This window comes from Xiphophorus hellerii, chromosome 9, assembly GCF_003331165.1.
Source record: "Xiphophorus hellerii strain 12219 chromosome 9, Xiphophorus_hellerii-4.1, whole genome shotgun sequence".
In the NCBI taxonomy this organism is placed as follows: Eukaryota; Metazoa; Chordata; class Actinopteri; order Cyprinodontiformes; family Poeciliidae; genus Xiphophorus; species Xiphophorus hellerii.
The window spans coordinates 2284915-2310677 of NC_045680.1; the positions used below are offsets into that span (position 1 = coordinate 2284915).

At 37.4% G+C, this 25763-nt stretch overlaps 1 protein-coding gene across 2 annotated transcripts in view; it reads left to right on the forward strand.

Annotated features, from left to right (window-relative positions):
• Positions 1-25763, forward strand: part of ddah1 (dimethylarginine dimethylaminohydrolase 1) — a 65718-nt gene that overhangs the window by 21891 nt on the left and 18064 nt on the right. For both annotated transcript variants that reach the window (XM_032571541.1, XM_032571542.1), the window contains exons 3-4: positions 22520-22619; positions 23890-23963. In XM_032571541.1, coding sequence (XP_032427432.1) covers positions 22520-22619; positions 23890-23963 — 174 coding nt within the window. The remainder of the gene's footprint in view (positions 1-22519; positions 22620-23889; positions 23964-25763) is intronic.

The following is a 25763-nucleotide window of genomic DNA, read 5'->3' on the forward strand; positions in this document are numbered from 1 at the left end:
TTTTTCTCTCTCTACCAACATTTCCCCTTAATTTTTTCTCCTCGAATCATAACACCTGTTTTACCCATCGTCTCTATGCATCCATCCTGCTCGGTACACAGTGCACGATGTGCTGTTGTACGGCCCGCTGACTTCAAACATGAGCCACTTCAGGAATGATAATGATAGAAACATGCCTGGAAAAATTCAAACTGACGACCAAAAATACACTCTGGTCTTTGTGTTTCACGTCCTTTTTTTTGTTGTTTTTATTCTTTTTTGCGGTTCCGCATTTGTGCATGTAAGTAACAGGAGTTTGGCCTCAGTGTACAAAGTGATTGATGGCTGTTTTCGTCTACCTGTTCACCTGTGTTTTGCATGTGATCGGCTGCATACTGTGTGGCAATAAAAGGCTTTCTGGGCAATAATCGAGATGGTTCTTTCCCAAGAAAGCACACCTGTGTCATAGCAGACCTGAGGAGGGACAAAATCATTGCACACTCGCGCACACACACACACCGCAAATTATGAGACATTCCCACTGTGCTCGATTTCACATTCCAATCTGGTGACACCATGTCTGCATAAAAATGATCATATTCAACCTTTGCAAAAAAATAAAAATGACACTTTCAGCTTTTGAAATAATAGTTCGTCTCTGATTTGTCTGCCATTTGGAAATAGAACCCAGTAATTTCTCAGATGGATATCAGTTTGGTTGTATTTCACAGAAAACCAGACAAATCAGTCTCTGTTTGACTAATTTTATATTTTTGGAAGGCAATTTTGAGTTTTCTGTGACATTATCCAGCTTTTCATGAGGTCCACATAAAAATAAGACCCGAAATAAATGGACAATTTGAGAAAGAGTAGTTATCTGAAACTGCAATTAAATATACAATTTCACATTATATACTCAATCTCAATTGCTTTTGACTCTTTTAATGGATAAAGTCAGTGAAAGTTGAAGAAAACTGTGCTTCAGTGAACAAAATAAAAAAAGGCATGGGTGTGTTTACAGAGTTTGGCTTTAGAGTTCAAAGCTGAAGTGCAGCACATTTACATGTAAAATGAAGTTCTTTACACTCAAGACTCACAAATCATTAACCTCATCAACAGAAAGAAAATTTCTGTATTTCATTAAATGTCAGTGTGAAAGGTTGAATCTACTGGCTTCATTGTTCATTTCCGGTGATAAAAGTTGAATATGTGAAGGGAGTCAAATAATGCTCTGCTAATGATACAAGTTAAGGTTGTACCTCAGATCCAACTGGAGGAAGGTGATTAGCATCACAAAAGCTCAAATTATACATGAAATATGAAGTCTAAATCCTAGAAAAGTTTGGAAAGCAGTCTTCATGGAGGCAGAACAGAACCACTTTGTATTGCCTTTTTTCCTGAAAATGTGCTATATAAATAAAATTACCTTTACCTTTCCCTTTAACCAAAGAGAGAGAAGGAAGGACAAAGTTCAAATCATCTCTTCCTATTTTGCGAGGATCATATCCGGTACTCCAACATCTCTTGCCATCAGCGTGGCTAAAGCAAGTGAAGTATTTTAGCAGTGATTGCTCACAGCTGATGGTGTCTTCCAGGACATGTTGATGTGAAATATAATCTCTGTTGCCCAGATATTGAGCAGATAGCATATCTTAAAAATGACAGTGTTCAGTCAGAGGCCTCTTTATATTTGATATGGTGAAGGTTGAGTGGTACTGGTGATCACTACAGCATCAGCATCCACAAGGACTACTAAGGAAAATACTACAACAACATTTACTTTCCTTCTGGGTTAAATGGTTTTTTTTTTTATTTAAATTGAATTAAATTTCAGTTGTGTAGACAAAGGATTGACCGCAATGTTGACAATATGCTGAGACTTCTTATTTCCAAAACATGAATGAACTATATTCATCTCACATGTTGAATGTTTCTGGTCAACATTGTGTATGTTTTCAAGTAACCACAAGTGTTTTGAAAGGGGCAGCACTGACGTCTACAAGTTTCTCTGATCAGTTTTTGGGAAAACATAGAACTTTTACTAATTTTAAAATCATTTGAAAAGGGTGAAACATTCTGTACTTGTGTAGGTTAGCTGCAGAAGCTTTCTTTATGGTCAAAAGTTAATGAAAATGTAAGATGTACGAGTTATTTAAATGTCACATTACCACTGATGTAACTTTACTGATAAACAATTATAAAAAGGCAAGTTCTTCTTCACATATCAAATTTATATATGTTGAATATTATTTTCACAAACCCTTAGTAATACTTGAACTGCTCCTTTTTTGCCCAGTAAGAGTTATGACATCATGTTTGTCAACATGCTGAGCACATTAAAGATGCACACAGATAAAAATGTCACAATGGAATGTTCTTACTGTGGTCTAGTGGCATTAAGTTTCTTCTGGAATGTTGCAGTACCCTCGGCCTTCAGCTGCTCGCTGTTAGTCAGAGTGACTGCTAGGCACACAAACAGATAAGGTGACCATGAAAGGCTTAGGTCCAAGTATGGAGGGTGACTCTGTGCCATATCTGTGACCTTATCATTCAGTCATTCACAAAAAATGGATAGAGAGGGAGGACTGCTTTATTAAGATAATGCAGTCATATTAATTGCTGAAAGTCAGTTTTAACCTTATTATTTGTGTTTATACAATCTGAATACTTCTGCTTAATATTATTTGTTAATTTGTTAATTTAATATAGTCAATTTTTCAATTAGGGCTGCACAGTGGCGCAGTTGGTAGCACTGTTGCCTTGCAGCAAGAAGGCCCTGGGTTTGATTCCCGGCCCGGGGTCTTTCTGCATGAGTTTTCATATCTCTCAATTAATGAATGGTGCCAATAGGGTCCAGAAAAACTGTAACCCTGCAGGGATAAGAGGGGGTAATAGACAATGGATAGATGGATGAGTGCATATTTTACTGAGTATAGGTTAAAGATTATTACAGGCAACCCATGCCAAAAAAAACCCCCAAACCTACTTTCACAACTCAGTTCTCACTTTCAGAACCAACTTTTCCAAAATGTTGATTGATTGAAGATTTTGTCCCCCTCCTCCATCACCCCCAAAAAGTATGAAATAGTTTTACCAACAATGGCTTTGTACATGAACAGAAACCAGTGACTGACTCATGGGGGGAAAAAGTTACATAACAGTGGAGCAAATAATGATGAGTCAGAAAGCCACAGTACATTTTGGTGCCCTGTCCTATTCACTGTTCAACATGTGAAAACGACCCCCTTTTGCTAATACTGTAGAAGAAACATGCATCTCAATTGCTTGAGGTCTAAATAAAGAGTTAATATGATATTGTAGCTGTCAGTCCCAGTGTTGCCCGAATATTGTTTATCCAATTTGCAAATGATGTGGAATTTGTTTGGGAAAGTGACTGTGATGCAGCAAGAGATTGTGAGGGGGGTAACTGAAGCAGAGAAGCAATGTCAGCAGTATGGGTGTTTTTTTCTGTGTCAAAAGAGTAAATGTATATTAATTATTGGTGTGACAAGCTCACTTATGCTTGACTTAACTTATTAAAAGATTTAAAGAAAAACTATTTCAGTCACAGTTCCCACTTCCTGACCTCAAGAGGCTCTTATTGGAGGAAGACAAAGCCATTTATGGACTCTGTTGGACAAATGAAGATGCACCAAAGCAGACCTTTTTGAAATAGAGACCTTTTTCATGACAGATGCTCTTAAAATAAACCCTGCTGAATGTAAATTATGTGTAATTTTCAAGCCTGGAAGGTTTTATTTGTCACACAAACCATATTTTATCACTTAGTGACCTGAAGTATTTTGTTGTTGGAAAATGTGCTGCTAAGGTTGATATGTGATGGAATGTTATCACAATCAGGGGGTGGCTGCATTCTTTCACATCACTTGTTCTTTTCAAGGATAATGACTAACATGACCAAAGTAATCAAATCTTTTGCTCTGATTGTTTAGCAGCTCTTTTTGTTCACATCCTTTTATTGTCTAAGGCTGATTTTATTATTTCCTTGCATCTTTAAGTCACAAGTTGCCCATGTTTTGGAAATAAAACCTCAAGGGTGAGATGTTTTTTGTTTCCATCAAATCCTTCTCCCTAAGAAGGAAGAAATAAAAGTGAAGGCAAATTCCTTCTCATTCTTCCATAGTTTGTCAGCAGGAGTTCACATTTTCCTTGTGCGTAGACTCAGTTCATGTCTCCTACCATCTGCGTGATCTCCTCATGCTGAATGCATGAGGTCATCGGGAAATGGAAAGCTTTCAATTTGCAAAATGTTAAAATGCTAAAAGGATTTTAAAAAGCAGTTTCTGATAGGTGCCTTTTCTAAATGGCTACCAGTAACTAAAATTGTTTACTTATATAATTTTTTTCTGTTCCTTTTGCAATCTATTTTTCCTATGCAAAAGTAGGATAAATAGATTTATCCTACTGATTTCTCAGAGTAATTGAGACTATATCCATATATCTATAGTATATCTGTGTTTGTAATGATGTAAAGCACTTTGAAATGCCTTGCTGCTGAAATGTGCTATACAAATAAAATTTGATTGATTGATTGATTGATCCACATAACTGTTACTGTTTTGCTTATGTACCTTTTTATACTCCAGATGTCGTGTGTTCTTTGCTTTGCTGTGAACAATCATTACTTGATGAAGTGGATAGACTAAAATGCTATAAACTATGAATCTTTTCATGGTAATAAAATTTTAACGCCTACTAAGATATCTTGTCTTAAATGTCAAATTTCTGAAAATTTGTTGTGTCTATTGTTTGTTTTTGAAATGGCTGTTTATTAATAATTTTCCCAATTTTATTCATTGAATAACTTTTCATATTTTGCGACATTTCTTATGTAACATAAAAGTACCATAGTGTTACACATCTGCCATTTAGCAAACTATCATGGCTATGCATATTGGATGCAACATTGCAGTCTGTATGAAATAATAGTTTGATCACTTGTGAGAAGGTTTGACAAAAAAAGAATATCGCGTGTTTCATGGTATACTTGTCAGTGTCGGAACGCAGCCCAAACCTTATATGAACAGGTTTAATTTAGCTTCCACACAGGTATTTGTCTTCATGTACTACATAGCTATGACCTGTGATTCACTGAGTGAGGTATTTGTATAATCATTGGCACTAAATCAGCACACATGCATGAGTACCTCAGCAGCTGTTGATTGGACAGTTGTACAGCACATGCACGCTTAACTGATTATGTCAAGGCTCTGTGAGTTTGTGCTTTCACTGTGATTCACTGCTGGGGTCCTGGCTGTTGAACTCTGTGACCTTGTCCCTGTAAGGCAGCAGGCTGCACATACTATTTCTTCGTGTTTGCCATAACGAGGACACACAGTGTATGACGTTACTATGCAACATCAAAGATCTAAGTGACTCAATAAGTATTGCATTTCAGACCTCAACAGCCATGAATATCTGTAACATTCTTTTGGTTCACACGTATTTTGTGTCCTTGTGCGACAGAACAGATGTAGCCTGGACATTTTCTACTATTGACATTACTTTTTCTACATTTGTAACTTGAATGAAAGATGTTAATCTTTCTTTTGAGATGTATAAAAAGTTAAAATAAATAATACACCTTTTATAGTAACATAAACTCTATAACTCTTATAAACTTTATAATTTAAAAAAATGCACCTACAACTTTATTTTATGCTCACAGTCCCTTTGGAATAAAGGTAACTGATGCATTTTTGTTATTACTTTTTAACTGAGTAGCTTCTGAAAACACCTAATTAGTAATCTATGTCTTTCAGTTTCCCAAAAAATGCTTGCCACAGTCACTGATTTCTCTTTGCCTCTCTTCAGAATGGGAACAGAAAGAGAACATGTCATTCAAGGGCAAATGTGGATTCTGTTTAGGTCAGGAAACGGACAGAAAAAAAATAACCTACCACTAAACTGGGCAAAAAGATTTAAGTTTATGTTGCTACCAGGTGCTGTCATAGGGATGGTGAGCGAACCAAAGATCTCAACAGCTCACTGTCAGAAAACTGCAGGAATGAGCTGCATCATGGTAATTAAGTCTCCATAACAACCTTTAGATGTTATCTGCATGACAAGATGATATTTTGGAGGTGAAAATTAAAAGTTTGCTAAACTGTATTGAGACTTTAAAAGAACGAGATCCAAACACTCCATTTGGGTTTGAGGTGAGATTAAAAAGGCACATGTAGAAAAATAAACACTCCCCACAGTTAACTATGGAGGAAGATGTGTGATATTATGGGTTTGTTTGTTTTCCAAAGGGGCCGGGAACCTTTTTAGAGTGCATGGTATTATGGATATTTAAGATTTTAAATGAATAACCTGTTGGACTTCACTAGTAGACTGAACACAAAACATGAAATTAACTGTCAAAATAAAGAGTTCTTATGAGAGTATCCAAAGAATCTGAGGAGTGGTCAAAGATGGCTCTCTATTTTATTTTCTAAGTGTACACTAAGTGCTTTCCCATTGGCAAAATAGGCTTTTAATATAATTTCATAACAGGATTTCCCCTACTGAATAAATATACTTAAAGTTTTTTCTAAAACATAACATTCTGCTGCAATAAAAAATGCTTTTATTATTATTTCACTCATTTATAGCAGTGGAAATGTTTATCTTCTTCTGCATCTTCAAAGCTTGCTGATTTTCTTATGATATTGATGTCAATATTCCTAATCCCAAGAAGCAATTGCTTGGATGTTCTTAGATGTAAATCCCAATAACCTTTCCATAGAAGGATTATATCCTACTATGGAAAAGACCACAGAGGTTTACTGCTTACTATGCGGTTTCAACAATTTTCCAGACAACCGTATATGTTTGCCTAAATGGTTCAGAAGCTTCAAGAATCACAAAACCTTTGCATCAGTGGTTGCTTGGATTTCAACAATGTTCCACCTCAGACCACCACCAGTAGGTTCTCTGTGTGTGTGGGTGTGTATGGGGTGTGTGTTGATAGCATGGATTGGTTAAATGGAGCAATGTTGGATCAAGCAGTAACTGTGGAATTTCTTTGGTCATCCACCTCAAGCTTTCCCAAACCACTACTGACAGCGCCAGAATCATCATTTCTTCATGATAACAAAGACTCACCAGCTGGCGGAAATATTCTTCCCTAAAACTAAACCTGGCTTCCACAGCCTCCCTTCAAGCAAAAAAAGCTGGTCTGGTCATATAAACCATAGAGACCCTTATAAGGTAAAATCACAAGTAGTTCAAAATGCATTTGTTCAAAGTTGGCTTTTATATTTGCAGCTGCAAAACGCATCAACTGCTCAGAAAAGACTGTTTGTTTATTTTGCTGCTTCCCAGTATTCACCTTGTGTATCTGAATTACTGGCTGCTGGCACTACGTAAAAGCCAGACTACATGCTTCTAAACTTTTTTTCCATCTTATTTATGGTAAATGATTCAGCAGAGACTGACATAATGGATGTTTTTAGTTCCGGGATATTTCTCTTTATGAGAGTATGTGAGGAAGTTTTTTGTTGATTACTCAAAACTCTGGCTTCTTTGTGTTTTGTACAGCTAACAGCTTAGTGTTAGGGAAAACTTGGCTAAGATCTGATTAAATATCCTTGCCTTTTTAGGAAACAGATCAATCTGTTGTCATCTGCGTGCAAGTGCATGTGTTTGTGTGTATGTTAATACCTGTCCTCTTACACACAATTATTTGTAGTTATTCATATCCAGTCAACTTCATTTGGTAAACCCCAGTAAAGTAAGAGACCCACAGCTATTCCACCATTCAACATTCATGTCTGTTTTGTAATCACGCGTTAGCAATTATGGATTCCAGTGAGAGGTCTGCAAATAACTCGGCACAAACAAACAGATTTAGCCTGATTAACAAACCTAATGGATCAACTTTATTTGTATTCCAGAATATTGCTTAAAGCAGAGATCGTGTAATTGTTTTATGGTGTCAAAAACTGCCACAAGCACAACTCCAGGGCACCTTGAAGGAATCTGATTGCATCACTAAATTATTCATTAAATAGATGAAAGCTAACATTTGAATAAAGACTTTTGTTAATTTATACATTGTCAAATGGAAGTACGTTAATAAGCTATTATCGAAATCCTAATGGAGTCTATATTGTAAGCTAAGTTAGTGTACAGAATTTTGTGTGATTCATTAGCCTTTCATTTTTGTGGCATTTAAAAATAGAGTACATTATAAAAAATAGAGCTCAGACATAGTCTTTCTCTGGATTTAACGCTGTAGCATAAACATATTAACCAGCCTGCTACTAATTATTTGGACCTGTCCAAATAATAGTAGCAGCAAAGTTCTCACAAGTCATGTAATCTGCAGATAAGCACCACTTGAACAGAATCAGTGCATGCTACCTGGCTATCACAGCTACAGCACTTTAAAAACAATATTTACTCTCAGGGAACATTAGTGCACAAAGAAAATTATGAAGACTGCTGAACACACCAGACAAGTTAAAGATGAAGTAGTGGAGAAATTGAAATCAGGGTCAGTCTAGAAAACAATTTCCCAAGCTTTGAACATGTCATAGATCACTCTTCAATTTGTCGTTTGCAAATGGATAGAGTGCTGAACAACTTCAAACCTACCAGGACATGACTGACTACCTGAACCTACAGGCCTGACAAGCAGAGCAGCCAAGAGACACATGGTAACTGTAGAGGGCCACAGCTAAAGTGGGAGAATCTGTCGACGAGGCAACTCTTAGTCACGCATTCACAAAAATAGCCTTTATTGAAGAGTGGGAAAAACAGAAGCCATTGTTATAAGAAAGCGGTAAGATGTCATGTTGGCAGTTTGCTATAAGCTTGGGGGTCAGGTGAGAACAAACTGTCATTTTCTGGACTACTTGCAAAAATCTACAGTAGATCCAGCCTAAATGGCTGTGTTCAGATATGGAAAGTACAGAATGTGGCGTTGTCGGTGTTCATTGCTCAGTGTATCCTGCACACATGTGGAAGACGTATAAGCGTTTCACAGCAAGGGTAGGAAATTTGAAGCACACAGTTTGCACATACAGTCTGATCATCAAATTGTCTGCAGAATGCACTTTCAGAAGGGAACATTTTGTTTTCACTCAAACTTGACCACAGCAACAGTCAAGTTAATACGAAGTCATGCATTTTTGTTAACTTAAGTTTCCATGTTGAAGCAAAGGCTCAGCCGGGGGCTATTTTCCTACTACCTCTGCTTGCCCAATGAGATCACACCGTCCAGTATCCAGAGAATGTGAAAAATGGCGAGGTTTAAGAGCTTCTGAAGAGCACTGCATGTTATCAGATGGAAGAGGCTTATTGAGAGGAGGGGTTGGGATGAAACGTGATCCACTTCTATTACAACAAAATGAAGGAGAAGGGAGAGACTGAAATGCTTCTTCAAGTTATAGCTGCTTCTCTAATCTGCTTTCACCTATAGCAGATGCCAGAATTCACCTCAACACCAGTTAATTTTCACAGTTTTAAATATTATTTGGCGCTTATGTGTTGTGTGGTTAAAAAAAAAAAAAAACAGGATTCAAAACAACAATCTATATGATCTGAATTAGACTCAAATATCTGTTTAAATGTAGAATATGTATGACAAGCTAAAATTTTAACCTCGACTAAAATCTGGGGACATAAAATAAATATATTTGATATTACAGAGGTGCACTGTCTGGTTAAACTAAGCAATTAATATCCATTTAATAACCAGTTTCTGAAATCCATGCAGCATTTTTCATTAAATATTAATTTAGTGGATATATTCAGTACATAAGCTTGTCAGATCAGACATACATTCAGACTTAGCAAATTATTAATTAATCCATTCATAATCTATCAAAGATAATCCATATTGGACTGTTGATAGTCGTTTTTGCTTGCCAAAGCCCACATTGGGAAGTAAAAGTTACACTAAACCTTATCCTTAAATATGTGCAGACCTCTGCACTAAGTGTGGAATGTAACTTCCACAGCCAAAATGGGATACCTAAGATCCTTTAGGACTTGGAGCTCCGTACTTACAATCAGGTAACGGCTAGCCAAGCAGACTTCATAGTAGTGTCCAAAGTTGACAGGCAGGCAATAATGATTGACATAGCAACGCCAAGATAAACGAACATTGAGAACAGGGAAAACAAGTGCCTTAATAAACATTGAAACCTTAAAAAGCAAAGATAAGTTATCAAGGCTTCAATGGGATCAAGGATCACCAGAGCACTGAGGGGGACACCCTTCCACTCTGCAAGAGTGGCTATTGCAAATTTCAGAAAGAAACAATTTACCCAGAGGAGCACATTCTTTAGGAACACCTTCCATCTCACAGGCTGCATTCATTTGCAATATGATTGTTATGCAACACGGTTTCTACAATTTGAATCAGAAACATGTCTCTTTGCAGCAGAAGCTCTGAATTCAAATTAGGAAGAAAACAACTGACAAAATCAAACTATGTGGTCATTTATCTACATTTTTGTTTTACTTAAGAATTGATATCATGTTGTTTCTGCTGTTTCTGAAATGTTAGATTTGGTGGTTCATTATCAATTGTGCAATTTTGTCATAAAAAAATCTGCTGTGATATTTCCCATCAGTGTCCCTCAGTTGAGACATGGTAGGAGCCATGATTTGTGTTTTTTTTTTTTTATGGGGCACAGTCATAGATGCTTGTTGTCCCCTAAAGTGTCTGGAAAGTGTGCTGTTTCCATTACAGCCTGTCTCGTTTTACTGCAGTACTATGTTTGTGCGTGGAGAGCCAAGGTTTAGAGGCGACCATTGTAGCCTCCAAAGTTTTTGTGTGTGTTTGTGTGTGACTCTTCTGGTTACACACATGGGCTACATGTGGAACTTCAAAGACTTAGCGAGTCACTTTGACGGCTGGCAGTCGGTTATCACTGACAGGAAAGCAGAGGGAGGCTGCCTGGCACTGGGTTCCAACTAGTTATCTGGATGACTGTTGTTGCTGAGAAGTGGGATAATAGGGGAAGCCGTCAAATTGCTGACTTGCTGACAAATCGGAAGAAATACCATAGTGCATCATCATATTTGGAGCTACAACGTGGAGTCCCTGTTTAGACTTAGACTTACAGTACAGACCAAAAGTTTGGACACACCTTTTAATTCAATGAGTTCCCTTTATTTTCATGACTATTGACATTGTAGATTCACACTGAAGGCATCAAAACTATGAATAACACATGTGGAAATATGCACTAAACAAAAAAGTGTAAAACAACTGAAAATACCCCTTACATTCTAGTTTCTTCAAAGTAGCAACCTTTTGCTGTGATTACTACTTTGCACACACTCTGCGTTTTCTTGATGAGCTTCAAGAGGTAGTCACCTGAAATGGTTTTCACTTCATAGGTGTGTCCTGTCAGGTTAATAAGTGGGATTTATTGCCTTATAAATAGTCATGAAAATAAAGAAAACCCATTGAATTAGAAGGTGTGTCCAAACTTTTGGTCTGTACTGTACACTTAGACTTAGATTTTATTTTATCGTCATTGCACAAAGAAACTAGTGAAATTGGCAATGAAATGTCATTGCTTGGCCACCGAAGCACACACTAAAACACAAGTGTGCCTATAATTACATAATAAACAAATAATGTTTTGCTAAATATATAAAGCATAGTATTTTTCAAGCATTCTCAGACAGTCTTAGTGATGGGATTGTTGAGCAATCTGATGGCCAGTGGGAGACAGCTATTTCTGAGTCTGGCTGTTTTGCAGCAGATGCTACAGAATCTTCTGCCTAATGCCAACGGGATGAACAGACCATTTGATGTTTGATGTTGATGTTCATTAAAAACATTTGTTTCACCACAAAAGATTAATATCATGAATCATTATTTAAACCTGAATTTCTTTAGTGCTTTTCTGGAGATAAAAACAGGAGGCAATAACAAAAATTACATCCAATAGCTCACCTTACCTATAAATTGATTGATTAATAAGATGGGATATTTTCCAAGGGCATTCCTGGTCTACAGTTATGTGCACCAGGAAGGAACAGTAGAGAGCTGGTGACAGTGGCACAGATGGCCTAAACATGTCCATGTAATCTGATCCAGGAAAAGCTTAATTCCTGTCTTGCATGGTGTTGCATTTATGGCAATCATGGGATTTGAACCTGGGAATTTCTTGCAAGAATGCTAGCCACTGAGTCACAACAACCTAATATTTTTGCTTTACAAACATGTCTCTCAAAATTATTAATAAAACATGTGAAATTGTCAGAAATCTAGATTTTTTTCCTTTTTTGAAAATGTCAGCACTACACATGTGAGTGCAGATGAGGTTCCTCAGGAGATTCTTTGAATAACAGATGAGGTGTAGAATTCAGCCTGTGGCACTTTAAGAAAACACTTTTTCTTGACACCTTTTACTAACTTGGGACTGCACCATTTTTAAATGTATAATTCAGTGGCTTATGAAGCAGATATTGACTGAATTTGTAGCGACAAGTTGCTTAAAAGGGTGCTTGGTCAGAAATAATCAGTTTTTATTTTGCTACTACACAGTTATAGATTGAAACTTGAATGTTAGGCTTCAATGTCATATTGCTTTAATACGTTTCTAGGACAACACAGAGGTTTTCAGCTCTTATGCCAGTTATTTTTAATAGTACAAGATGATTCATGCAAGTCTGATTTAGGCCCTTTTATGACTAAGGCATGTTGGTTTCTCTGACCGATCAGGCATTGTTAGTCACCCCTGTAGTACCTCTGCGGTAAGATTATCTCCACGTGGTTTTTCTCTTGTGCACATTAAAGGAAGATTTCTTGATCCATCCCTGCTGTTTAGCATTAGCATTTGACCTCCTGTTTCAGTTTGTAAGAAGGAAAAAAAAATCTTTCTTCTGGGAAAGCCCTTCATTAACATTTATGAGAAATCTTTTGGTCCATCTTTTTTTTCCCTTTCTGCAATAAACATAAGCTTGGTTTTCTAATTTTTCCATACAAGGCTGTCCAGTATGTTTAACTTCACATACTGTGGAGGTTCTTTTGGGAAATCCCTTTTAACTGGGCGTTAGTGGATAGCATGCATGGCAAACTGATTTTCCTCTTTTGGGACTATTTCCAATTTCTTTCTTTGGAAAATGTGGGTGTAGTCATAGTGTTATGATAGTGTTTCCTCTTCACAGAATGTACTTTTTCCATTTTTGCCATTTTTATGGAACGCTGGACAGAACAAAGGCAAACATCTGGTGGAACACCTCAACAATGAGCAGAATGCAGATGTGAAAGTGCATGAACAGATTTTCTTTCAACCTAACCAATATGCACAGCTTCAAAAATTACTCACGTTCACAAATATTAATGAAATATTAGCTGCATTATGGGCTGGGCTTTGCTAATACACAGAAAATGCACTTGTCTTTCACATTCTTCAGCTTCTGCTGCTTGTTAAACAAACAGTGAATCAACCAATCATGTCAACAACTCAGTTCAGTTGGACTTCTAGTCATAAAATAGTGGTAGTGAAGATGAGTTATTGAACTTCAAGTCAAGCATCAGACTGGGGAATAAAATCTCCCAAAAAAGTAGGAAATATCCAATGAGCATGAATTATTTGAACAGTAACACTTTGCTACTGTCAGAAGGCAACGAGCAAAATGTTGTTGGTGTTGAGAGAAAGGTAGCAGTAGCTAAAATTGTTCACCTTTGGGATGTGTTGAAACTGGAGATTTACAACATGAATCTGCAGCTGATAGGTCAGCAGCCACTTCATGATGCTACAGTGTCAATATGAACCAAAATCTTAGAGGACACCTTGTTGGATTTTTGCCACAAAGTATTGAGGCAGTTTTGAATTCCAGGCAGGGTCTAACATATCTACAATTACTATTACTTCTTGCCTGGTACACTTAATAAAGTGGCCAGTAAGTGTAAGTGACGTAAAGAAAAATAAACATGATGAGAGGAGTTTGAAAAGGAATAGTTACTTTCTCACGTAGTCCTTGTTTATACTGAGGTTCAGATTCTCCCTCTGCCTCTGTGAATCCTCCCTATGGCTTTCCTGACCTTTGAGCCTGGGATTCCTCTATTTCACATAAAGCCAGTGCCATACATAAAGAGGACTCCCTTCATGGGAGTTAAGAGCAAGAGAGGGAAATCCTGCAAGGAAAACTTTAACTTTATATGACTCACTCAAACTCTCCGCCTCTTCCTTTGACCCTCTCTACTCCCCAAACACAAGGCATATTTCTCCTCGCCTTGAAAGGCCATGATAAGTCAGACTCTGGGCCACATAAATCTAGAGAAACCTTACAGACTCTGTGTGGTTGGACATTCTGTTCTTTGCCCCATCTTTGGCCTCACAAGTGTTGAGATAGCTGAACTGTGTCAAAGCTCTAGGTATTTTTTACTTTAGCTTTCCCAGGGCCTCCAGAAAATGGAACTAAAACAAACACAATGGGGATCCCTGCTCAAACCATCTCAATTGAATCATTTTTTGTACACGTGAGGCACATGTCGAGCTTTGCTTCTGTCAGGCTAATAAGAGTTTGTTGGCCAGAGGTCTGGGAAAGCCTCACAAACTTTGGGAAAATATTTCTTGTGACAGGAATTGTCAGGAATTCCAATTTCCATTTAGCTGTGAATTATCCAACATCTTCCAAAAACCTTTTTTTGCACGTCTCCTGAAGGTTGAATTGCTTTGCTGTCATGCATCAGCTCAATATTTTAGATTTTGAATCGTCAAATTTAAGTTTTGCGTATTTTATACACTTTCTAGATATTATGGTACAACTTTTGCTTTATAAAACCATTTTCTAATATATAAAAACAGAGCTTTAGCACTATGAAATGAAACTGCTTTATGCAGAACACTGTAGTCACGTGCTTTTTTCAGACTCTTGGAGATGACACAAGGCAGAGTGTTTACATTTTTTTACTGATTTTGTTACTTCATACATTGGTTATCTTTTGGAAATTGCTTTTTGTGTAAAATACTTTGAGTACTACAGTACTACGTTAACTTTGTAGTGACATTTAAACTAATGAAAATTATTTGCAAAGGAATGAATGTTCTGCTCTCACGTAGTGTTGCAGTTGAGTTAAAAATTAAGCTGATAGAGCCAAAGGCATTCAATAAGTGATTTCCATCTTTTACTTTCATGGTGGTTGTTTTCATAATAAGTTATGTTTATTAACTTATTATGAAAACAATAAGTTATTACTAACTTATTATTTAATAAGTTAATAGCATAGAAATGAAGAACATTTTCTATGCATACTTTTATGTTCATGTACTTCCTGTTATTTCACGAATAATTAAAGAAATATGTTATATTCATGAGAAAAGTTGATTAGGTCTGTGGCCACACCCATGTTTTTGCATGAGTACTTCTACTAGATTCGCCTATCTTGTGGATGACTTTTCTTTATCACTGTAAATGTTAAGTATCTGTTCAGGGTTTGAAGGCCTGACAGGCGCTCACATTCTTTTCCTTTAAGAAATAGCAGCCACTGCTGACGTTCTATTAACCTGCATTGCTGCAAATGTTGGCCTTCCCCCCCACACAAATCAGTTCAGCATGAATATTTGGCCGAGTGTTTGGTGTGTAATAAATCTTCCCTCTTGTGGTAGCAATACTTTTAAAGAGCTATTGTTTTATAGAACCTGTTTTGCCAACCAGTAATGAAATGAATTTCTCCATGAGATATAGTAGTTTATTGGTTTTTCCCACTTGTTTGGTACAGAGGTTCAGTCTGCAGGGGTCAGATCCAATAAACATGGAGGAGTCTGTGCCAAGCAGAGATGTGTTTGCTAAAGCCCCCCCAATGTTTTTCTCCGCAGCAGAGGCTCAGGTCCATTCATAAGCTGCTTTCTCTATAACTCGACAGTCCAGCCGCTCCTAGCCTGCAGCTCTGCTGTGTTTGTGGAGCCATGACATTGTGGGTTATGCAGAAGCATATCTCTGCAGCCCCGCTGATCGGAGCAAGTCCTTTATTTGCTCTGGGACACACACTAGACTTGTCAAACATACTCATATTTCTGTTTATTTTTCTAGTGTTTGACCCTGCTTCGGTGTCTACGTGGGCTACGCTGTGAGCAGCAAGATGTCGCTGTACAAAATGTTCATTGAAGAATACAGTGCCTTATTGTTAATTAAATCATGAAAAGAAAAATGTTGATAGATATAAGATAAAAAACATATTTTTATATGACCATTTTGCCTTCATTTTATAATGAAAAAGCTTCCTTTTTTTTTTTTACAAATAACAGTTGGAAGCTTTTATTTCTAAGCTTCTATCTTTCAAATAAAATCTACAAATTGTAAGAGGTGACTGCGTATATATCACAGACAGTTAGGGTGTCTCTTATCTAAACATTAAGTTGCTTCTTTCTTTGCCATTGAAACTGCTGTGTGTGATAAAGCGTTGCCATATCTAGTCAGAAACCATTAAGGTACACCTAGGCCTGTCAGCAAACAAATGGAACCATCTCTATGACGTCCGCTTTGCTGTTCCTCAAAGGTTCAAATCTTCTTATCCGTTTAGCTGTTGCATAGTTGAAAACATTTATGTGTTCATTTTGAATTCCACTTGCTTGATTGCCCTGATCTGGAACCATTATTCCAATTTTGTTCTCCATTGCTCTTTGAACTTTACATGAAGCCTCTGATATCAGTTAGTCTCATCACCGGTGTCTAAAATCTCAAGCCAAAGTTCCAGTTATGACGCACAAAGTGCATGCATCAAGCATATGTCTGTCTTATTTGAATAAAATCAGTTGGCCTCTCCGTCATGTCCGTTGACGTTTTAATGTCAGTGAGTGCTTTGATAAACGAACCTTGCAATTTAATCAGTTCTTTACAAAACTCTGATGTCCTCAAGTTAGATTTTTTTGTTCATTCTTAAAGCTTTTTCTACTTTACTCACTTCTTCTTGGCTTGATTTTTCTCAAGGAAACTAAATGAATGCCAATAAACTGTAAAACTGAACTGTCTGTCAGATTTTTAATGAATGTAATAATTTGGCTAACAGTGACAGCTAACAGTCATTCAAGTAGGTTAATCCCATTGTGTTTGAGTCTGAGAGGAATGCTGCATCCCCATTATACTGGAGCGTGGGACTCTGTTGTCTGGTCCAGGGAGGCTAGGATGACCCTCAGGAATGCTATTGTTGTGTTCTCAATTCCCTTTTCCAAGCGAACCATGCTCTATCAGACTGATGGTCCTCTTTAGCAGAATGCGATATCCACGGGTACCAGGGGCAAGAGAGGGGAGAATCGCTCCATAAAAAGGCCCATATAAAAGGCTGTTCTCTCTTCTCCGTCTGTGCTGTCCTGTGTTGGAACGGCAGGAATGTGGCAGGCAGACCGGCTGGCCCTCAGAGCCTTCAGCCCCTAATGAATTTTAAAAGGCCTTTTTCATTCAAAGTAGGGTGCTGACTAACAGCATGTCGCCTGGCCAAGCACTCAGAGGGGAGAAAAGGGGAGTGAAGAGAAAAAGTAAAGGATGCCTGGAGAAGGAGGACTGGCAAAGTGAGTTAGCACCTAGACAGACTTTGGTATTGGATGTCCCTAACTGTAAGAGATAATGGCCACTCTGCATGAGAAGACACTCTGGAAGCATTCTTGACCTCGCCACGAGGGTCCAGAGAGAATAGAGAGAATGCGGGACAAAAAGCAAAGCTACATCTGCTTACAGGGTGTTACGCAGATGTTTCTGGGTCAAAATGTGTTTATTTTGTTTTGAATAAAAAGCTATTGATACCTTATGGGTCATATGTGAAACTGTTAATCCTCAAATGTTAAATAATAAATTAACTATTATAAATCATTTTTTTGGAATGCTGGATTTAATTTCACTAGCCACAAACTGAACTCAAGAAATCACATAAACAGAACCTTTCCTACAACAGTTAGGCTAAATGACGAAACAACAATGTGGATATTGATCAGCCTGGGAAAGGTTACAAAACCATATGTAAGACTTTGTACCCCAACAAATCATTCTGAATACATTTATCCACAAACAAACAGTGTTCAAACCTTGAATATTGGTCACCCTGCTGCATTTAAAGAATTATGCAACCATCCATGTAGGAGGTCACAAAAGAACCCAAAAATACTGTAAGTAGACTAAACAAAGTTTAGATGTAAATGATATTGAGAAATTCGATATTGGATGCCCTTTACATAATTTTTTCCAATAAATACTTTAAAACATGGACATATGTACTTTAATCTTTTTAGGATTCTCTATGATTTAAGTGTTATTGGTTGAAACAAGATAAGAAAAGCACATGTGCTGACTTTTAGCAATTAAGACATGAAATGACTGAAGGGAAAAATTCTTTTGCACACAACACTGTAGATCCTCACTATTTTTTGCACTTGTGAATTTTTGCCAAGCATGTGGGGCTCAGAAGTCAGTGGAGAAATGCATAAATGTTAAGCCTAATGTACTTTAATTGGCAGTGTGTCTGTGGGGAATGTTTTAAACCATTCTTTTAGAGACCTTTGACAAAACCTATCAATCTTTTTTTTCTTTAAACCAAAATGAGAATAGAGTTACATTTGAAAAAATAATTTGCTTTCAGCATGAGCACACCTGCTGGTGTCTTCTGTCAGGAGTTTGGCTTTGACTTTAACTGTATGTATGGCAGAGATATGAGCTTAGGTTATACTTGTACATGCTGTAATAGTGCATGTACAATGATCTCATTTTAAGCACACTCATTTATTGGGATATACATATTTTAAATGACATGTCAGCAATGTTTTATAAGCAGTGAACTTTGCACTTAAAACATCGTTTTTTTTGTGTATTTTATGGTGGCATCTTGAAAATAATTATGTTCAACTATGTCAATACAAAATGTAATTGGTCCTAGATTTTACAGGTGTGAAAGTTGGAAATGATTTTATTTTAGTCTTGTCTGCATCTCATATCTCAGTCTTATCTCAGTTATTCAGTTGTGTGTATAATAACTATGTGTTGACTGCAGCCCCAAAACACCATGAACAACATGAGGCATGTGTTATATTGCCACCAACCGTACTGCCTGTACAGACCTTATGACTGAACAGACGAATCCATTTTGGATGCTTCTTACATCCTTTTTTTTTTTTTTTTTCCATTTTTTTCTCCGAAGAGTTTTTGCGGCGCTAGTGGCTCGTATTTTTTGTACAGTAGGCAGACAGGAAGGAGGGTGAGGAGAGGGGGGGAAGACATGCGGTAAAGGTCGTCAGGACCGGGAGTCGAACCCGCGACGTCCGCGTCGAGGACTAAGGCCTCCAAACGTGGGGCGTGCTAACCCCCTGCGCCACCACAGCACGCCCCACATCCTTTTTTCCAATGAATATATCAGACATGATTTAATCCTTTTAACACTCTAGGTTTCTCATGATTTTAACTGCCACTGCACTTATCTTGATTAAAACAAGATGACTGTTGCATCTGGGATTTTCAGCAATGTTAGAAATGTTTGGATGTGTTTAAAGCAAATTTCACAAATTCTTACCAATCCTAAGACCTTCCTAAGACCATCTACTGGTCTTAGGACGTAAAATCTTATAATCCATTACAATTAAAATTTACATTCCCAATCTGAGAACTAACAAAATGCTATAAATTCTACTCTGGAAATAAAAAATATATATAGTTTAAAGGTAGTTACATATTGGTTTTTAGGAGACAACCTGTTCTAACTGGGGACATAAAATGTATTGGAATCATTGATACAATGATTATTGTTCAGATAGGTAAAAATGTGGCAGTACTAATAACCTAAACCTAGTGCTAATAACCAAGTTTTATTTACATGTTATTGCTGTTAGCTGAGGAGCCTCTAAAATGAGCCGAGTATTGTGGGAATATGTCTGGATGGATAGATGGTTGGACAGTTTACATTTTACATGGCATCTTAAGGACTTTTGCGTGTAACTTGTTGTTCTTTCTCCTTTCAAATAAGTCTGTATTTAATTACAGCTAGAAGTGGATGAAACCTTTTGTCTCATTCATTCTTACTTTTCATTTAGATTTGAACATGAAGTTTATTTGCAAATGTGTCAGCACATTTAGAAGATACCATACAGTTGAGTGGCGAGGCAGCGTAAACACATTTTGGGCCACATTATTTTCAGTGATGTTACAGGAAATACTTGAGTGTTGAAAGAAGGGAGTCTCATTTATTTTACAAAATTCCAAAGAAGAAGAATTCTTCAACAAGACCCAGCTTTTTCACTGCACATGTGACCTTGGTGGAGGAGAGACTCGCTCAAACATTTTTCCTAAAGAAATGTTTTTGATGAACTCATTTAGATGAAGTTGATAATGTTCGATGAATCACTGATTGCACAGGAAAAATGTGCAACAGTCATTGATTATTCCACTGAACTGACACACAGAGACAAAAATGTGCTAGTTGAATGAAAAACAAACATCTTACCCACCTGGCTTCCGTTTTATTCCTACTAAATAAAACCAAAGGTGTTTGGCAGTTCAGAAATAGAAATGAAAAACAGCTGGATTTGTTTCGACCTGTAGTTATTATGCTGTAACTTTTAGAACATTTAAGAAACCATCAAAGGATTTGTGAGCACAGTTCAAAGCATAGAAGCATGCCGTGTTCTTGGAGCAATAATGAATGATATCTGTTAGTTACACCTCAGTACACCTCAACAAGACTATCCATACTTTTTCTTCATCTGAGATTGTCCTCATGCTTAGACACAGCTTGGAAGAATGCTGGGTGGAGACTGTGCCTCCTTTGACAACTGAAAGAAGTACAGCTAGTGTAAGGAACATCTTCTATGCTGCTACTATTCGGTCATTAGGAATGACCCTCAGGTTGCAAGTTTAGGGTCAAGAAAAAGGCAGCTAATATCTCTACAGACCCCACACATCCTGGACACAAACTGTGTAGACTTTACCTTCAGGTTGGGACTATTTGCAAAAACAAACTGCTACAGAGAGATTGTTGTGTCTCTGATGAACACACAACATCAGAGCAGCATATTTTTTTTTATTTTTATCACCCACCAAATTGATATACTTGTTTGAAAACAACATGTACACTGAGAGCAAAGTAAACAAAAGCCAAATTTCTTGTTTCTAGGCCAAAAAAGCTAATTCTGATTCTGGTATTTTTTACACAAAGCTCTGCCTGTGTTGTGCATAGGAAATTAAATCTGTGGATTCAAAGGGGAGAGAATGATCTCTGACCCCCGCTGCATTATCTGGGAGCACAAGCAGCGTACCTGGATGACCTCATGGTTCGGTGTTTCGTGGCTGAGGAGAAGCAGAAGCAATGTTACCCAAAATCACTCTGAGCAATGGGCTGAGGTCATAGTGAGATAGGGCTTGTGGAAACACTGATGCTCACGGTAACATGGAAAGTACTCCCAGAGGAACCTCAAAAAGCAGGACAGTAAAATCTCTCATGGCGGTTCGACAGGAGAGCAGACTTATTGGGAGCTTTTTGTGTTTAGTAGAGATGATATGGAGACAGAATGTGGATTTCCTCTAATTTTACTTCAGGTGATTCACAATAAAATACATCTTAATGTTAAACCGGTGGTATGCCTGAACTTTCTCCTTGTAAATTTATGAAATGCAGGTGGTTCTGAAACAGGAGGAGAGGAAGAGGCATTTCTTGAATTTGCAATGATCTTTTAGCATACCTATTTTCCCTGGTCACTGCCTTGTAAAACTTTTAACGTGCTTCCTACTAAATTACATCATGACCCGGCTCATTTAAATGATGTAATGGCAACCTGCAGGATAGAAAGTGTTTAGTTACTAGTCTCAGCAACTATCTTAAATATGTTGAAAAGTTGAACCTGTACAATTTTTTAATTATGTGAAAAATGTATCTTTTAAAAATTGAGTCTTATCATCGCATTACTCTGTACAAAAAATGGCTTGAGGTAGCGATTTCCCAATTTGGAAATATTGTCCTCAGTCTCTGTCTGAGTCATCAGACTAGGATTTCATTGAAATTTGTCTTGATTTGTAAAGTCAGAAATTCAGCAGTTTTAAAGGGCAGTGAAAAAAGTTATAACATAACATCAGTGAAAAGTGATCTACATTAGCACTGGGACTGGGTCCCACTTACCTGACTCACCTGTGATGTTGGTGATGTGTTAAGGCAGGGCAGCATTTATATAGTGCTCCAATACGGTTAGTTCAGCTACAGTGTTCTGACAACACAGTAAGTCCAAATATCCAAATCAGTCTGTCCTTCGCTGTGGAACATCATTGTAAATGGTGGAAAAAACTTAAGCTTTGGCTTAGGATATGTAAAAGTAAATAAAAAAAAATTAGATCTTTAGCACAGTTGCCATATGCACATATGCTAACTGTGCAAGCAAACAAAAATACATGTTTAATAACTGGCAACTGAAGGCTCACTGGGTGTGGCTATCGTAAAATAACAAATCACTTTAATACTAATCATTTGAAAGTGGCTTGATTATAAGACCGTGACCTGATACTTGGGTGTGGATCAGGATAGTTCTACCTGGAAGAGCTCAATTTCATTTTATTTACAAGGTATCCTTTTCTTTAAATATTTGTTTTGTTTCAGACTGAAGTGATGAAAGAGGCTCTAAAAGATCTAAATTTGAACATAGTGGAAATGACGGATGAGAATGCAACGCTGGATGGAGGAGACGTTCTGTTTACAGGTAGGTTTCAGTTGCAATCTGACTACTCAGCGATTTTCACCTGAGGCTTTTCTTCTGTGCTTAACTTTGCCTAATTATGGTTGACTCATAAGTCATCAAGGTATGTTGTAATCTAATTACTGCAAATATAAACTTGATCCAATAAAAGCACATCCTATCCCTTTGATTTAGGGAAGATTATGGTGAAAAAAAAAGGTCTATGAAAAATGTTATAAAAGTGACTTGCTCAGCTGTTATTGCTTGAAATATTTTAGGACAGTATGATGAATAAATACTTTCCTGTAGGATACACCATTTGACTTACGCATATCACTTATAGTGCACCTTACTGTTAGTTAACATTCTGGTGTGTCATTATTTTTAGAGTAAGATACACTAAATTAAGAAGAGGACATTTGGATTTTATTCAGTTCACTTTAGTACACAATAACTCAGATGACCATTGCTTTTCATGTTGTCAGCAAATATATTTCACTTTATTTGAAATGTATGGCTTTAGTTACATTTTTCAGCAAGACACCTGCAGAGAAAATATACATCACTTTGAGCTCAATGTAAGAAAGTAAATGTATAAGTGGCAACTAAACGGGAAATTGCAGAGATGGATGAAATAAAAGAGCTCCTATATTCCATATGCGAGCAGACGAGTCTCTAGCAAAACATTCCTATGTGTGACCCCCATGTCCTCATGCCCATGTACACACACCGGAGTTTCATCTGTAGTAAAACTGTTGTGCACCATCCTGCGGATCACCCCAACTCACCACAACTGTTAAATGTGTTAGGCAGCAGCCAACAAAACCAATGAACACACTCAAATCAGAAACATGGTGGTCTACATTACACTCAGAACATTGTGTTACACTCCGTGGCAATGTAAAATGTGGGTCAGTGGCGTCTTCACTGCATGAGCCAGATGGAAAAAGTACAGTACACCTAATTGAGTTCCTAGACATTGGCTCTGTGGTGTCTTTCTTTTCAGATGAAATCGGTTTCACATGGTAGGGTAAGAAACATTTCCTGCTGGCAGGGCCCAGACTAATGGCTCATATTGTAAAGACTCAGCAGCAACATAAGGAACCCGTCCCTGAGCTCAGTGTGCGGCTGCATTCTTGCTGAGAGATTCAAGGATTTTTTTATATATATTTCCCACTATGTCTCCACCGTTCATGCTGAATGTAGTGAAAATTAAACTGATAAAACTGCCTGATTTGTTGACTACTTCTGCTGACTTTGCAAAATTCTAATTTTGAGATGTTCTTTTGTCCAGGTCGAGAATTCTTTGTTGGTCTTTCTAAACGGACAAATCAGAGAGGGGCGGAGATCCTAGCTGATGCATTTAAGGTGAGTTTATGTTGTATATCCATTAAAACATTTAGAATACCTTCTTATTCATTACTGGGGCACAAAGCCAACATGAGTTGAGACACAACCATGTACACGCACACATCCTGGGGCAACCTAAAGTCATCATTTACCCTTAAGTGCATGTGCTTTACACTGTGGGAGTAAACTGAAGCACCAGGAGAAAACCTACCGGTACATGCGTCTGAACCAACTTCATTGTTGGCCCCTTAGGAGCCAGATGTATTTAAATAAACACAATACTGTAAGTGAGGAGCTCCATTACATTACATCCCTGGCTTGCTTGTAAATTGATGTTTTAAAATCCTGAAGGAAAAAGTGAAGTTTCAGAATGAAACTTTAAACCTTTAACTTGATTGGTTGGTGAATGTAAAAATGTCTGTTTTCAGTTAGGTAGCATTGTGCAAAGTCTAACATATTTTATTTGCTGTTGTTGCTGCTCAGCATCATTGAAGCGGATGTTATTGATTGACACATCTGTAAAGAGTCCCTGTGATAATTATCTTTTAATGCTTTGGATGAAGCCTTAGCTGGCTTCAAAGCATTTTTAATCAACATTTGATGCAAACTTTTGCCAGTTATGTCCACGGTGATTAATAAAGCAGACAATAAAAAAAGATTTTAAAAGCTGATGTGAAGGAGTAAACCTTGCATTAATTACCTTATGAACAATTTCCTCTTTTGTCATTATTATAAATCATCTTGTTTACTCTTGGCTGATGTGTTGCTAAACTGTTTATGTGTGCCACTTAAGCAGATGTTTCTCACTAGGCGCTGATGATTCATATTTGTAATTTGAACCTATAACTTGGGTTCAAATAATCCCTTCATAAGCAAGTGCAACCTGTGTCAAAATTATGCTTTTGATTATAACATAAAGAGTCATCCAATATGGCTCTTTATGTGATATTGCATAACACATGCAATTGTGCCAGCATAAGCACAATTGCATATGCAGGTTGGTACGTATCTCCAGTAGTCATTGGGTGAGAGGTAAGGTTCACTCTGGGCAGGATGTGGACAATTTAGAGACTGACTGCTGTAGGAAGCCAGAGTATCCTGAGAGAACATGCAAACTCCATACAGAAAGACCCCAGGCTGGAATTTGAACCTGTAGCTTCTTGCTCCAAGAACCCATGTTTCTAAGTATTTAAGGTAATAATTATCTAACCTCTTGGAGTTATCTGCATAACTTAATGATAGAGTGGATCAACATATAAAACAAATACAACATCTATTCTCTTTTTCAATGCATGGCATACTTGAGCATCTAAGTAACTTCAAGACATGTTACTGCACAAAAAGTGGGGCCATTCACTGAGTTGTGGAGTCTGATTTGATGGGTCAAACATCAGTTTGTGGTAAGTAAAGGAGCAATACCTATTGGCATGATTTTTCCTATTTTGTAGAAGTTTGGTCTCAGTCTTTTCAATGAGTGTTTGCACAGAATAACTTCAGTTAATTTTTATTTGGCTTGATCATTATACCATGCTCACCAAAACCTGCATCTAGCAGTTATGAAAATATGCCAAAAATTTCTGCAACAGCAAGATTTATTTCAAGCAGGATTAAAGGCATGCCGCCTTCAAAAAGAGTCAGAGTGACTGATCTAATCCATCTCCTTTGCTGCCGGTATAAATTAGAGACACTTTCCGCTGCGATCTTTTGTTCATCACATTTGGCCTCTCTCCGAGAAGGTGTAGCAAAGCCGAGAAGCACGCTGACAGGCAGATTCAGCGCTGGGTCATAATGTCAAGAGTTCAGCACATTACGGTAACT